This window comes from Cucurbita pepo, chromosome 1 (genome assembly GCF_057944985.1).
Source record: "Cucurbita pepo subsp. pepo isolate OVF chromosome 1, ASM5794498v1, whole genome shotgun sequence".
NCBI classification, from domain to species: Eukaryota; Viridiplantae; Streptophyta; class Magnoliopsida; order Cucurbitales; family Cucurbitaceae; genus Cucurbita; species Cucurbita pepo.
This window is the reverse complement of record NC_141798.1, coordinates 4,047,508-4,064,208: the sequence shown is the minus strand read 5'-3', so window position 1 is coordinate 4,064,208 and position 16,701 is coordinate 4,047,508. Positions and strand designations below refer to the sequence as shown.

General features: G+C 34.9%; 2 protein-coding genes across 2 annotated transcripts; both read left to right on the top strand.

Annotated features, from left to right (window-relative positions):
- Window positions 1-1,056: 1,056 nt before the first annotated feature.
- On the top strand, window positions 1,057-6,467 carry LOC111806986 (Xanthine/uracil permease family protein). The gene is made up of 10 exons (XM_087118094.1): window positions 1,057-2,099; window positions 2,480-2,577; window positions 2,717-2,887; window positions 3,073-3,173; window positions 3,647-3,782; window positions 3,997-4,047; window positions 4,881-5,168; window positions 5,308-5,542; window positions 5,641-5,921; window positions 6,044-6,467. Exons 1-10 carry the CDS (start codon window positions 1,382-1,384, stop codon window positions 6,263-6,265), a joined length of 2,301 nt encoding a protein of 766 aa, XP_086974220.1. The 5' UTR covers window positions 1,057-1,381; the 3' UTR covers window positions 6,266-6,467.
- Window positions 6,468-12,531: 6,064 nt separating this feature from the next.
- Window positions 12,532-16,654, top strand: LOC111808707 (AP2-like ethylene-responsive transcription factor AIL6). Its single transcript, XM_023694856.2, has 9 exons — window positions 12,532-12,768; window positions 12,859-13,065; window positions 13,309-13,891; window positions 14,141-14,223; window positions 15,260-15,268; window positions 15,365-15,453; window positions 15,592-15,665; window positions 15,746-15,873; window positions 15,966-16,654. The coding sequence occupies exons 2-9, from the start codon at window positions 12,924-12,926 to the stop codon at window positions 16,397-16,399; spliced, it is 1,542 nt and encodes a 513-aa protein (XP_023550624.2). The 5' UTR covers window positions 12,532-12,768; window positions 12,859-12,923; the 3' UTR covers window positions 16,400-16,654.
- The last annotated feature ends 47 nt before the right edge of the window (window positions 16,655-16,701 follow it).

The following is a 16,701-nucleotide window of genomic DNA, read 5'->3' as shown; positions in this document are numbered from 1 at the left end:
ATGCTTCTTTCTCATTTTAACTTCTGGGCCTATTACTCAAATATTATTCTAAACCTAAAATCCCAAAATATTTAGATATAAGATCTTAACATTTCAAAAAATAAAAATAAAAAGTATAAATAGATAATTGAAAATGGGAGGCGAAAGAATTAAGTTATAATCAACATTTTTTTATTCATGGCGGAAGATGTTAAAATTTTATGAATTTTACATATTCTTTTTTTAGTAAAAGCATGTCCTAAACGTTTTGTTTCTCTGCCATTTTTCATTTTTTTTTTTTTTTTTTTGAAGGAATATCATTTGGCTCAATCCATTTTATAAACACGAAATACATCTAATTATATTATATTGTACACTTGTTCAACACTAAATTAATCTGTTTATGAGAATTTATACTACACAGAGAGATAGGCTTTGAGATAAATTTAGGAGGTGAAAAGACTACGTGACTTCATATAAGCTCCGTAGAGCCAAACATTAGAATCTTAAATGATGATTGGTTCAAATGAGATGAAAGATTCTTATTTGTAGTGTTCTTGTGATGGATTGCCTATGAACAATTCTTATTTGTAGGATTCTTATTTGTAGGATTCTTATTTGCAGAGATTTTTAGCCTCCAACATTGTTCAATTCATGCGGTATTATTTTACAAGTTTTGAACTAATTAATGTTGAGAGTTAAAACGAAAAGTTTATATAATTTTCAAGTTTATTTGTATAACTAATTTTATATAAAAACTCTTAAAATGTGACCTTTTTTTTAAATAAAAAAAAACAATTAAAGTAAATTCACTACCTAGCAAGTTGGTAAATGGGAGGAGCATTGGAGAAACTTGAATTGCAAGACTCCTCCACCACACCCATCAAAAGTAACACCACTCAAGGACTTCAAACTCAGATTTAAACAAAATAGTTCTGTTCTGAAGGACGAAGAAAAAGGAACCAAATGTTCTTCGCTTTCACACTTGAAAGAACGTCAAGTAATTTCTAAGTGGCCCAAGGATCCAACTCCAATCCATTGATAGCAACTTTTGGGCGGTAATCCAATTTAATCACAACGCAAATCCATTCAAGTGGATAAAAGATGCCTCAAGCTAAAGGTTTGGACCTCACTCACTTCCCTTTCTCTCTACACTCACTCTCTTTGCCGTTCTAGAAATTCATATCACAATTATGTCACTCACCTTCTATAACCTTTTTTTCCATCCCCCACATTAGTCCTTATCTTCCTTTGCTTTTACTCTTTCTTTCCGAAACTGTTCACTGTTTTCAGTTTGTTCTGATGAGGAGTAAAGGGTGATTGGGATACCGAGCTTCAACTCTGGGGGTTTTGTGATTACATTTTTTGAAAAAAAGGGGAACCCATTTTAGCAAGAACTCAGATGGAATCTGGGTCGACTGCAATGGACAAAGTAGAGACGGGAAAACGTGGCACCAAGCTTGGTTCGATGGTCTCAAATGCGCCAATGGTCGATCGGTTTGTGCCCAGAGCTGATCACAATCCGAGGGACCTAAGATCTTGGGCCAAGAGGACTGGTTTTGTCTCTTCGTTTTCTGGGGAAACAACCAGTATTGTTGGGGAGAAGAATGAGAGTGCTAGATTTGATTTGGAGAAGGGTCTCGAACGGAGAGGCGGAGGGTCTTCACCCAAAATTGAGATCGACCCAATTCTGGGTCGGACCCGACATAACAGGGAGATTGAAGTGGAACCAGTTACAGGGAGTGGGAAAGAAGAAATGAGGACTGAAAATGAAGGGGTGTTAAGGTTCAGGGATGGAGCAGTGAGGGGTGAAGAAAGGAGACGGATAGGGCTTGAACATGTGATGGGAGGAGCTAAAGAGGATGAAAGAGAAATGACGAATGGTAAAGGAAGAGAGAAAGGGGATGGGGCTATGAACAGGAACAGTGATGGAGATGTTCATGGAATCGGCCATGGGAGGGTCTCTGTGGTTACTCCTGCAACTGAACCTAAAAGGGAAGATGATAGAGATGAAAGAAATGAGAATATCAATGTGAATGGAGATGAAGGGGAAGCTACTGAAGGAGGATGGCTAAGACCTTCAGGAATGAAACTTGGACCAACTGAAAATCCGGGTTACGGTTAGCGTTCTTGAATCTCTTACAAATTTCGTATATTGTTTTCTTTCTTAAATTAGTTTGTTGATTTTCACCATAATTAGTGCATCATAATGAATTTATTGGCATAATATTAGGCGACTACATTCGAATGTAAACATTTAAATATAAGGATGAAGGTGTGCTTGATCCTTGGCTCTGCAGTCCATACAAACCATGCGTAAGATCATGGAATCATAATTAGCTTGTGCTACTGCCTAGTAACCAGTTCATGTTTGTCGGTGACATAATTATGATCATGGAAGCATATTGTTCTATCATCTATGTCTTCCTTACAAGTCCTCTTGCTATGTTTCACCATATAGCTGTAGCTTTTCCTTATGTTTGCTCGACTGTTTTTGCAGTTCCATTAATGTATTATGGACTTCAGCATTATTTGTCGTTGGTTGGGTCAGTTGTTTTCATACCCCTGATCATTGTACCTGCTATGGGTGGAACGGATGTAAGCATCTTTTTTATGTCATTTTTTGGTTCTAACTGAAAATGTTGAGGAAGAGACAGGACACCAAGTCTTTTTCCAACTTTTAATGAAGTCAGAATGTGCGTTTGTGCTCAATCATGTGTTCTTTCCAAAATGACAGAAAGATACAGCTACAGTAATTTCAACTCTACTACTGATTTCGGGAATCACAACAATCCTTCACTCCTGCTTCGGTACCCGACTACCATTAGTTCAAGGAAGCTCATTTGTGTTCTTGGCTCCAGCACTAATTATCATGAATGCTCAGGAGTACCGCAATCTTACGGAACATGTAAGCTCCGAGAACTGAATTTGGTCCTGTTTACTTAAAGATCGCTCACCTGTTCCAAACATGTTAAATTGAAGGCTGTTATGAAAGTGGAGAGTTCTTGGATAGTGATGTGGAATTTGGTCCTCTGTAATGCTTTTCTTTCACTTTTCTTGTATAGTTAAAGATGTGTTTTTCTTTTCTTGCAGAAATTCAGGCATATAATGAGAGAACTGCAGGGAGCAATAATTATTAGTTCAATATTTCAAAGCATTTTGGGATTCAGTGGTTTAATGACCCTTTTCCTTAGGTATTATTGCAAATTGTTTCGATATGGTGTAGGGTATCATTTCCATTATCACTGATCCATCACTTTCCTTATGTTATGAAGCATATCTTTTCAGCATCACTTACCCAACAATTTTCCTTAGTAAGTTTGAAGATTGTTTTTAATGAGCCAAGGTAATTGCAGTATGTGTTAAATTAGTCTCTACCTCCCTAATTTCAATTTTAGATACGTATTTCTAACCTATCATAATCTGGAAAATTAGTCGAACGTGAAGGAATACTAGGTATCTCTAAAGAACTCGAGACCGAATTTGATTAACAATGATGATAAGCTCATCATTTTTTATTGTTTATGTTTTTCTGATGTCATGTGTTACACTGCAAGACTTCTACGAAGCCTTGATTCTAAGCTCCTGCCTCCTAATATATGCAAATGCTATACAATTTTGTTACATCACTGAGCAAAGAATTTTCTTCAATTCTCATAATCTGCAGGTTGATAAACCCAATTGTGGTTGCACCCACGGTTGCTGCTGTAGGTTTAGCATTTTTCAGCTATGGCTTTCCACAAGCTGGTAATTGTGTGGAGATCAGCGTCCCGCAGATAGTTTTGCTTCTTATATTTACCCTGGTAAGTGTTGAAACTTAAGCAATTACCAACCATTTTAGTTGTCTGTTGCTAAAAGTTCAGATCTGAGCAATTTGTTCACCGGTTGCAAAATTATACGAAGTAACTCATCAAGATTTTAGCATTACCGAACAGTTTACATATTTCTAGTGACTAACATGTTAAAAGTGTCACTGAAATTGTTCATAAAAGTAATTGCTTGTGTTTGCATTTGCAGTACCTCCGAGGAGTATCCATACTTGGCCATCGTGTATTCAGAGTTTATGCGGTATGTATATCTTATCTTTTGAGGAATGGTGACTTGCAACAAGTTCCTCGGATTAGTCTACCTTATTATTAGTATTATTCATAAGAAATTGTTGAGATTTGTGGTTTTTCTTCAGTTCTGTGTTTCTAAAGTTACTTTATTATTAGATTTAATTATTCAGTTTTAAGTCTTAAGTTTCTACGCATTTACTATTCATCTTGTTTTTATTGTTTTTAAGTTTTTTAGTTGTTAGATCTCAAATAAGGGGCAAAAATTAAATTTAGTTGTTTTTAATTTCTTTTTAAGTTTCAAGTCTTACGTTTCCAAGCATTTACGATCGGTTCGTGCCCATCTGCCCTATGCCTTGTCTATGTGATTAAAATATACAGTTTCTTATAAAGTAAGGGGCAAAAATTAGTTTATATCCCTAAACGTTGGAGGTTGTTTCAATAAAAGTCGTATCACTTTAACCCTAAACTTTCATAAATGTATCAATTTACACCATCTCTCATAAAACATTAGTTTACCTGTGCGGAGTTATAGTTATATCAATTAAACTAGTAAATTTTCATAATTGAACCAATTTAGACCATCCATTTCAAATTTGACGATTTTCAAATAGAGGGCCTAGAATTTTAAGAAGTCTATATGCGTGTAAGAATTGATGTACGAATGATTTTCAAATTGAAAGCCTAAATTTATTCACACTTCAGGGGCTTAGTTGATAGAATTATAAGATTGCACAGTGTAAACTAATGTTTTTCCATTGGAGTTATAATTGTTATAAAGTATGATACATTGGAGTTAATGTTTTTCCATACCACTGATCTTAAGTTCTTCTTTCCGGATGATAGGTTCCTCTTAGTGTCATGATTATATGGGCCTACGCATTCTTTTTGACTACTGGTGGAGCATATGATTTCTCAGGCTGCAGCCCAGATATTCCTAGTTCAAATATCTTAGTGGATGCGTGTAGAAGGCACGTATATACCATGAAACATTGCAGAACTGATGTTTCAAGTGCATGGAGAACTGCAGCATGGGTTCGAATTCCTTACCCTTTGCAGTGGGGTGTGCCAATCTTTCATATAAAAACTTCTATTATCATGATCATGGTTTCTCTGGTTTCATCAGTGGACTCTGTAAGTACACTCAAAGCAAATATCTATCCCTGTCTTTGATTCCCAAGTCTTTATATCTATCCCTGATCATTGTAAAGAATAGATATATTTTGGAACACTGCACTCAGGCATCTGATCCAGAAAAAATGCTCCTTTTCAGGTTGGTACTTATCACACTGTGGCTTTACGTGTTGCTTCGAAGCCACCAACTCCAGGAATTGTTAGCAGAGGAATTGCTTTGGAAGGTTTCTGCAGTATCTTGGCTGGACTGTGGGGTACAGGTTCTGGATCAACAACGTTAACAGAAAATGTACATACGATTCATGTAACAAAAGTGGCGAATCGAAGGGCCTTGGAAATCGGAGCAGTTTTCTTGATATTTATCTCATTCATAGGTAAACTGTCCATCATATCACAGGAAACCAATCAATAATAGGATTTCCTATGCCTGTTCTTTGACGAGGACACCAACAAGTTTTTCATGTTTTTGTAGGTAAAGTTGGTGCTGTTCTTGCCTCCATACCACTGGCATTGGCGGCTTCAGTCCTCTGTTTTACATGGGCTCTAATCGTTGCATTGGGGCTCTCGACACTACAGTATAGTCAAACTGCGAGTATCAGAAACATGACGATAGTCGGCGTCTCGTTGTTCCTTGGCTTGTCAATCCCTGCCTATTTTCAGCAGTTCCAATCTGAAATTAGCTTGATTTTACCAAGTTACTTGGTTCCCTATGCTGCAGCTTCTAATGGACCAACCCATACAGGAAACAAACAAGTGAGTCACTACTATTGATGTCCCTAGCAGTTTCTACATCACAGCTTGACATCAAGTTCCCCTTTGTCTGGCTGTTCGCTGTTGCTTTTTTTCCACTGATCCAGCTGTGTGATATCTTGCAGTTTGACTTTGTATTCAATGGCATCATGTCCTTGAACATGGTCGTGACATTTTTTATAGCGCTCATTCTCGATAACACGGTTCCAGGCAGTCGACAAGAGCGAGGAGTGTATATATGGTCACACGTTGATGACATTAAGAATGATCCATCTCTGGTAGCAACTTACTCCCTTCCAAAAAGGTTTTTGCGGTTGTTTTGCTGGTCAAAGTGTTTGTGTTTATGAAAATGGTGTATCTCGATGCAAGCTCGGTCTTCTAGTTGATGTTTTAGCATGTCGTGATGAAGGTTAGATATGACAATACATACGTAGGTTTTATAGATTCACAAGATTTGAAAATTCGGTGATAGTGTATCAACCACTATTGTTAAAACATGGATGGTTCATTGTTTAATTAGTTATAATATTCTTTTCCGTGATTATGTTATTCTATATCACCAAAGAATATGGAGGTCTCAAATTGATATGAAAGTTGACCGTTTAGCTGACCAATTTGAGCATACCTCAGCTAATTTTTTTTGTAGTACATAAAGAGGCACTTCGGACCAATTTTAAAGTTGGATCTCTAAAACATAAATAGTGGTGATATCCTTCAAACATGTTGGATGAGAGTACTTAAAGAACAATACAGAAGTTTCGAACGTGATTTTTTTTTATAGATCTAGACATTTAGATCACTGAAAACGATCGGAGGGACGTTTTATGGGCTTAAGAATATTGATTTTAGTTAGATCGAAGGTGTCTGATGATTCTTCTATAAATTGTTTATTTTGGTTTAGGGGATCATTTTGAATAAATGTTGTAAATGGGGTGAAGCCTGAGAGAGAAAATGCTTGGAAACGCATGTGCATGTGTTAAGTTACGTGTGGACAATCATACACATGGGCTTAAAGCCCAACTTATCGATCATTTAGGCCCAATTCTAAATAGGTATGGGCTTAAAGCCCAACTTATAGCGCTTGGTTCCTGTCCAAGTTGTACGGATATGAAGAAAGGATCTGTTACCAGGGTTACTCCCAACATCTCCAAATATTCTAGACTTTCATTATGCCCAAGTAATATGTGTAATGAATTTTGTATAGAATGAAATATATTTATTGATCATAAATATTAATATATGTTATATAGCTATTTCCTAATTTTGTTTGATTAAAAATTATGTATAAAGAAAATATTTTGTTTTTAGTTTTGAAATTCAAATTATAAAAAGATTAAGAGTATAACTAACTGGGAGCGATTTTAAAATAGTTAAAATCACTCTTGTCGTATTAGAAAATATTTTAAAGCATATTTTTAATTATTTAAAAGTTATGCTATTTATCAATTAAATTTTTTAAATGAATTATTTTATAAATATTAAAAAAAGAAAACTTAGAAGTTAGAAATATATCCAAATGAAACAATAATTTAAGGGCTTTCTATGTATATATATATATATATATATATATATATGTATAATAGTTGAATAATATTATTATTTAAAAAGAATATAAAAGGAGAGAGAGAAAAGGACAGAGAGAGAGAGAGAGAGAGAGAGAGGAGGAGGAGGAGGAGGAAAAGGCAAAGTTTTTAAGATTTTAAGACAATTATTAAAATGAAATGCGTCAGAGAGGGCGGAAATGGGAAGAAGTGCACGTGCGTCACCGAATCCTTCGAGATAAATTTGAAATTTTAAAGATGCAACGCACGTGCCTTCAGTCAAAGGTCAAAAGTTCCTGATTTATTATTTATTTATTATTGTTGTTGTCGCACGCGTCGTCCATATGCCCCTAATTACACCCTACTAAACCCTTGCCCTAATCCCCCTCTCCTTTTTTTTTTTCCCTATTTTATATTTTCTATTTTCTTAATCATTCTTCAATTTCATAATTATTTCCTAATTCTCTTTTTATCTTTATAATTAATACACTGCTAATAATTTCAATCATCACACCGGAGATCAAAACAAAATCCAAATGTATAAATATACCCATAGAAAAATGATGATTAAATATAATTATGATCCACCACTTTATACTATACATCTTATACATTATTTTCTAAATATAGAATAAAGTTAGGGGATGAAGCTACACGTCAGCTCAATTATGATTTAGAGAGGGTAGATGATGGGAGCATGTTACTTTGAAAGTATACGACCACGTGTAATCCAGGTGGCAGGATATATTTATATTTATATATTTAAATATAGCATGTAGGACTGAAGATTGAGGGATTTGGTTTGGTGTGGCGATGTGCGAGAGAGAGACGTGGATGAGTTACGAAACAAAAGATGATATTTTTAATTTATTTTGTACAAACCTTACTTACAAAGGGAGGAGGTTCACATTCCTTTTGTCTGCTTACACCACGTGTTATATCAAACCTCACATGCACCAACTTGGATTCTTTCTTTTTTTTTCATTTTTTTTTTCATTTTTTAACAGTTGAGAACACCCAAAGGCGATTCAGCATTATAAGGTTTACTTTTAGATTAAGGTTGTTCATACCATTTTAATTACAAATATTCATTAAAAATTGCCCCACAAACCAAAATGTCTACTTCCATAACTACTCCCCCTTTCATAAAATATGTGAAATCTATTTGATTTGACTACGACAACAACTAGCTCAAACCAGTTTATGCCTACAAATTTAAGATTTGTGTGAACAAGAAAGAAGATGGGCATATGTCGTATACACAAAAAGAGGACTGTCTTTGAACATGGAATAGGTTCAAATGATTTTGTGTTTATAGGTATAAGAAGAGCGAAACGTCGTCAAAAAAGGCAACTAAGCCAGCACCGTGGTGCCCTCGAATCATGCATATCCAACTAGTGTAAGCGCCATAATTTCCTCCCTTCTCATCAGCAAACACAGCCCAACACGTCTACAATTTTTTTTTTGCCTACGTATTATATACTTCCACGCGTCACAGGTAGATTGGATTTATTGTATCAATTCTCATAAATGATACAAAAAGGTTCAGCGCTATTGTTCTTCTTCTTCAAAGTTCAGATTCAATGTTTGTTTATGTTGGTCCTTATCATCGATTATCTTGTTATGGTTGTGTGTTTGGACAAACTTATACGTATTTTAACCAACCTCATGACCCTATTATATTAATTGTCAGAAATATATAGGATATTAAATCTTAGGTCGGTACATACAATGGGGTGAATTCATTTTATTTAACCTTTTTATGCTTTTTCCTAACCCATGGTCCTCACTAGGTTAACCCATCATTACATAGATAGGCTCTAGGGAGTCAACTCTTTTAGTTTTTTTTCACAACCATAGTTAATCACTTAGTGAACCCAGGATGGTTATTGTAAAAAAATTATAGAAAACAAGCACAAAAAACTAAACAGTTATCCAGCATGATCTATATGTTAATATGAGATGTTAATTGAATTAACAAATGATAATTATTTAGTATAACGGGGCATTGTGTGATTTCCGAACACATTAAAACCACCTATGGAAAAATAATTTGGAAAACGTCGAAATCAATGAAAAACATAAATTAAAATATTTAAAGTAAGTTAGAGACAAAAATAATAACAAAAGATGGAGAGAAAGGGTTCATGATTTTTTGTCATGTCATATGTAGTAGTGTCTCAAGTTAGAGATTAAACGTAAGATTGATAGAGAATATTCGATTAGAAACCTATAATATTCTGTTAGAAACCATGATTCTAAACAATGATATGATATTATTCACTTTAAACATAAGTTCTCTTAGTTTTGCTTTTTGTTTATCCAGAATAGCTCATATCAATAGAGATACATTACTTACTTATAAACTCCCTCAACGTATTCAAATTCGATGAAAGAGATGAAATAAGAAAATTAATGACCCACCAGACGGTATACTATTGCTACCGAATGAAACTATCATCTAATAAATCTTAAAAAGATTAATTAAAAACTTATCATTTAACTAAAATAAAAGTAAAAGTAAAAAAAAAAAAGTAAATATATAAATGAATTTTTTATAAAAAAAAAAAAGAAAAAAAAAAAGGCATAAACACCCACAGTATCCTTTTAAAAATAAAAGGCAAGAAGAAGATTATATTATATGAAAAGGTGCATAATTGTTTTTAAACATATGAACAAGTTTAGAAACCCCAAAAGAAAAATAAAGTTTGTGTAGGTCTATTAACCAACACCTCCATCCAATTATGTCGCTCTCTATCTCACTCTCTTTCCAATAATCAAACACAAAAAGCTATTTCCAAATAATTAAACTCCAAATCCAACCTTAATGAAAATATTAATATGATTTTGTTTATTAATGGAACTTCAACTCACAACAAATCCCTACCTTAAACCCAAAAATGTGCATTAAATTTTGTCGTTTACAAACATTTTTTTAAAAAATATTAATCTTATAAGACTTCTACTTTAATGCCCTATGAAGCTCGCAAAATTGCATTTCCAGTTTTCCATGCTATTACACTATATTTTATACTTTAATATCGATTCCATAACATATTATAAATATGGTTTTTGAAATCTTAAGAAAGCTTTTAAAAGAGAAAATACATTATCAACTCCACCTATTGTTTGGGATTTGTAAAAAAATGAGTAACAAATATGACGTGAACATAGAGGTTATTATTAAATAAATGAAAAAAAAAAGAAAAGAGTAAGTGGTTAAAATGAAAGGGTAAATAGGTGAAATTAGGGGTTATAAAGTGAAAGATTAGATGGTAGGGTGATTTAATTAGGGGGGGGAAGGAGGAGGAGAAAAAGTGGGAAGGAATTGCGGGAGGGTGTGAGGGTGGTCGGCATGCCAACGTCGTCAAAACACACCGTTTAAAACACTGGCACTGCTTTCTACGAACTTTTTTTTTTTTTTCCTTTTTAAAATTAAATAATAATAATAATAATGTTGGGGTTGCCAAATTACTTGCCATAAAATGGGGGGATGAACTTTGTTTTCACAGCGCCAAATTAATCCTTTTCTACCCTTTTTCTTCCGCTTTTTGCGCTCATTGGTCGCCAACTTTTTTTTTTTTTTTTTTTTACTTCAAAAAAAGAAAAAAAAAAGAAAATATGATAAAATCTATTTGAATTTAGTAATTTATATTAATAGTATAGAATTAGGATGATATGGATAGTCACCATAATTTAACCTATGTTTAAATATGTCAGAACTTTTATATTGTTTATAGAGCTGCTGCCAGTATAGTGTGCTTTTTTAAACATGCTATGTAAATTTGTTTCTGCTTTTATATTTTGTTTAAAAAAAAAACAAAATATTAAATATTTTGGAACTCTAAAAATAATCATATCACTTTCTACTTATTTTCCTATTTCCTATTTATTTTATTAAAAAAAAAAAACGGTTACACAATGGGTCCATTAATGAAATTTTTTTTCTACAGTTTTTTTCTTAACAAACTTCTTTTTATTTATTTTCTTAAATAATTATGAAATTTTAGTCAAACCTTGAAAATAGGAACAATTATTATTTTTGAATATTTAGTTAAAAATTGGTTTAAAAGCAAAAATAATGTTTTAATAAAAATAAAAAATTGGGGCATGCATGGTGGAAAAGTAATATAATATTAGATAGTATTTGAAAAAGTATTTATTAGGGGGAAATAGGTTGCGTTTGACCGCAGGCAGAAGAGAAAGGGGTTCCCTCAAACAGGGTTAAAAAAGGTAAGTTGAATTCATTAATTAATTCGTATAGGTATGTGTAATCAATTAATTTGAGTTTATGAAATGATTATGGGAGTAGAGAAAAAATGAGACTAATTTCTCTATTTACTTACTTACTTGTAGGCTTTTATTTATTTATTTTTAAAATATAAATAAAAAAAAAGGCAATAATTAGGGAGTTGTTTCATGAGCACATGCATATTAAAATTGAGAGAGGGAAGGGCATATGGTTTCTGCAATATCTGCCTCCCAATATTCCATTTTAATATCACTTTCCTACTCTTAATTACTTCAATTATTAATTCTATATTCAAAAATTATATTTCAATTTAAATTAAAAAAAAAAAAAGAAAAGAAAGTGAAAGTAAAAGAAAGAAAGGTCCAGGGAAGATAAATCACACGGAGTCAGGAGAAGTAATTAAGTGATAAGTAGGTGATGTGCATGCATGACAAGTGGGTAATATTATCACTCTAATCCATTGGTCAGGGGAGTTGATGGAAAACAAGAATTTATAGATATTATGAATACACATTTGAATGCATAATATAATCTTCATAAACTAACTAAACATTATAAGCTAAGAAGAAGGAGGAGGAGATTTTGAAGTAGCCCGGATGTTTCGCGACCTTGTTTCAGACAAAATTTCTTCAGCGCAGTGCCAAAAGTCGGTTCTCTACTACTACTCTCTCCTCTTTTTTGCATTCATTTTTTAAATTCTCTTTTTATTTGTTTAATTTAATTTAATTTAATTTGATTTATTTATTCAAGTCTTGAATGCCGGTTGGCAAGTTGAACCGCTTCTATCTTCCCCTTATAAACCTCCACCTCCTCCTCCTCCTCCTGCTTCCAAATCCCTTGCCTTTCACTGCATGCATTTCTTCTTCTTCTTCTTCTTCTTCTTCTTCTTCTTCTTCTTCTTTACAAACAGAAACATAGGGTTGAACCCAAATCGATAAGTGTTGGACAAAAGTCTTCCTTCTTATTTTGTAATTGGGGTTTGGTCAGCTTCGTGATTCTCGTAGTGATTCTCCTGATATGGGAGCTCTTCTATTTCAGTAACGCACTCTCTGTTAAGGTAAAAAAAAAAAAAAGCTTCGGTTTCTTTCTTCTTCATTTTCTTCTCGTTTTTTTTTGTTTGTTTATAACGTGATCCTATGCTTCTCAGATTCATCACCAAACAAGAAGGTTGAACATAGTTTCAATACCTTTTTTTCTCAACACCATAAACTAATGGCTCCTGCGACTAACTGGCTTTCCTTTTCCCTCTCTCCCATTGAAATGCTTCGCTCTGCTGACTCTCAGTTTGTTCCTTATGAAACCTCCTCCACCGCCTCTCCTCACTATCTCTTGGAAAACTTCTACTCCAATAATGGTATTCTTTTTTTTTTTTTTTTTTTTTTTTGCTTATTTTCTGTTTGGATGCTGAGAAAGTGCTAGAAAGTGATTGTTCTGTACTGGGGTTTGAGTAATTTCGGATTCCCATTTCAGATAATCACTGATTAAATGAAATTTTTTTGTCAAAATCGATTCTTTTTTTATTGGGGAGTTTTTATTTGACTAATTTCGATATGGGTTTTTTTTTTTTTTTTTTTTTTTTTTTTTTTTTTAATTGAAGGATGGAGTAATAGTACTAATGCTCACCCCAAATCATCATCCCAACTTTTCTTCATGGATGGAGATGAGAACAATGAGGTTATCAAAGAAGATCATCATAATCAATCGACACCCGCCATTTATACGAGCTATCTTCATCCACAAACCCACCACCAACCCAAACTGGAAGATTTCCTCGGCGATTCCTCGCCGATGGTGCGGTATTCCGACAGCCAGACGGAGACTCAAGATTCGTCTTTGACTCATATTTACGACCATGGCTCGGCACCCTATTTTGGAGACCAACAGGATCTCAAAACCATTGCGGCGTTTCGTGCTTTTTCTGGGAACTCCGGCTCTGAAGTGGACGATTCGGCTTCTATAGGGAGAACCCAGATCGCGGCCGGTGCTCATTCTATTGAGTCTTCGGTTAGAAACGAGTTGGGGACTTTCTCTAGCTGCCCCACGGGTGCTCTTTCCCTCGCCGTCGCGCAGAGCTCTGACACGGTGGCAGCTGGGGGTGTCGTGGCGGTTGACTCCGATTCGTCCAAGAAAATTGCCGACACTTTTGGCCAGCGAACATCAATTTACAGAGGAGTCACTAGGTCAGTACTTAAACAATCAACACATTTTATTTCATGATTAAAGAAAGAAACAGTGTTGTTATTAGGAATCACTTGTTTTTGGGGTGTAGTGGAGAATATAGTTGTATTCTATGAAGTTAAGGGTTGGAATAGAGTGTATTGAGTTAGTAGTAGAGTTGGGTAAGCATGTATGTATGTATGTAATAAAGAAAGCACAGAAGAAGGAGGTGAAAGGTGGAGTTTTGTAAACGTTGGTGTTTGATTTTGCAGGCACAGGTGGACGGGTAGATACGAGGCGCATCTATGGGATAACAGCTGTAGAAGAGAGGGTCAGGCTAGGAAAGGACGTCAAGGTTTCTTTCTTTCTCTCTCTCTCTCTCTTATAAAAAACCCATTAAAAAAAAACAAGTCTTTTCTAATTTTTGTTAATGGGGTTTTGAAGAAGTTGCCAAATAATAGTGTTATTACTTAGTAGAAGAGGAAGAGAACAGAGTCTAAGTAGGCAGGCAGGGGAGGCAGGGGCAGGCAGGCAGGCAGGCGTGTATTATAGAGGAGGGCATTAGGCTAAGAAAAAGGCTGAAAAGAGAATTAAAAAAGAAGAGGGTTTTGCTGCATGCATGAGGGAGTTTCAGAGATTTCATTTAATGGGGGGATTTGAAAGAAAGAGAGAGAAATGAATTAATAAAGAGAAGTTGGGTTCTTATCATATCATATCATATCAGAGTCTTTTTTATTATGATTGAGTGATGGTATATGTAATGTGTACTTTTTTCCCATTTTCAGTTCCGACTACTCTTCTTCTTTTATGTTTATATATATATATTTGTTGTTTTGATTGATTTGATCAGATGTGCCGCCATTTTGCCTCATTTATTTTTCTTTTACTCTGCTAAGAGAGAGAGAGTTAATTAGTGGTCACTTTGATGCGACCCACATCCATGAGTCTGTACTCACTCACTACTCTGCCTGCCTCTTTCTCATCTTATTTCTTCTGATCAGTTTTTACGCTTTTTTACTTTTGCTTTTGCTTTCTTCCTCCTCCCTACCACGGTTTGACCAAACCACTAGTAGTTTACTCATGTCCAATGTTGTTAAAACTTTATGATGCTCCAATTTTCGACCGAACGGTCGGATTTGTGTTTTGGGTTTTTGTATAATGGGTGTGTTGCTCTCAAATCTAGTTTGTCTTGGGGGAATGTTCTTGTATTAGGAAAGCATTTAGAATGTTATGAACAAATTTGGAAAGTGTTCATGAGCCTAAACTGATATCACATGCTACTCACGTGCTTTTACTATTTGTTTATTTGTTTGTTTGACTATTACTAAGAGTTGGAATTGTCTTTTTTTTGCATAATATCTGCGCTGCTGATTTCAACCTTTGTTCTTCAGTTTATTTAGGTATCAAATTTCTTCCCTTTTTTTTTTTGGCTATGTCTTCTTTTTCCACATTTATATAGAAATTATTTATTGAGTTTATGAATCATGTTTTTGCAGGTGGGTATGATAAGGAAGATAAGGCAGCTAGGGCTTATGATTTGGCGGCTTTGAAGTACTGGGGTCCCACTGCAACCACCAATTTTCCTGTAATATATATATATACATAACACTCTTTCCATAGAATTGTAATATGGTAACTATATACACTTCTATATCATACGTAGTGTTTTTCTAACTTTTTGTTCACTCATTTTTTTTGTCCCTTTCCGGGTTTCGTCTCTTAGGTTTCGAATTACGCCAAAGAATTGGAAGAGATGAAACATGTCACTAAGCAAGAGTTTATTGCATCTTTGCGAAGGTAAGTTTCGGGTTGTTTTGTTTTTGTTTTTGTTTTGTTTTCCTTTGTTTGTTTGCTGAAAATTCTTGTTTGGGCTTCAGAAAAAGCAGTGGTTTTTCGAGGGGTGCCTCTATTTACAGAGGTGTGACGAGGCATCATCAGCAAGGTCGATGGCAGGCGAGGATTGGGCGTGTTGCAGGGAATAAGGATTTGTATCTCGGGACATTTGGTAGGTTTATTTGCGTGATGTGAATGTGGGAAATATGTTTTGATTACTTATGTTTATGTTTAATGCTAACTAGCTTGACTCTTCTCTTGTAGCTACTGAGGAGGAAGCTGCTGAGGCGTATGATATAGCAGCGATCAAGTTTAGGGGTTTGAATGCCGTGACGAACTTCGAGATGAATCGATACGATGTGGAGGCTATTGCGAAGAGTGCATTGCCAATTGGGGGAGCTGCAAAAAGGCTGAAGCTTTGCCTTGAATCGGATCAGAAGCAGATATCAAATCATGATCAAGCAGCCCAATGCAGCAGTGGAAGCAACAGCATCAACTTCGGCGCCCCTATTCAGTCTATGCCACCCATCCCCTGTGGAATTCCATATGATACTGCAGCCATGCTGTATCACCATAACTACTTCCATCATCTCCAACCTAACCCTCTCGGCTCGTCGGAGTCGACCACCCCAGCCATTGGAGCATCTACCATGGCACCTCAAGCAGCCGAGTTTTTTGTTTGGCCTCACCAGTATTAGAATTTTGGCATTTACTGATATGATGATCGTAGTAAAATGTAGCTAACACATGACCCGATTAGTTCGTCGATGCTGTCTGGGTAACCTGGATCTTTATCCAAAATGACTGTAGTTCAACTCTTAACCCCTTTGAAGTAGGATCAAGGAAAGAGGTAGGGTGGTGGGTTTTTGGTATGGAAAAACTAAACTTGTTATTTGTAGGAAGTTGATGAATTTTGTAATGTTAACACCCCATGAATATCCTTGAGATTTTGACGTGTTTGAATGTGGAACAACAGATGTGATAGTACTGCGCTGGTTGA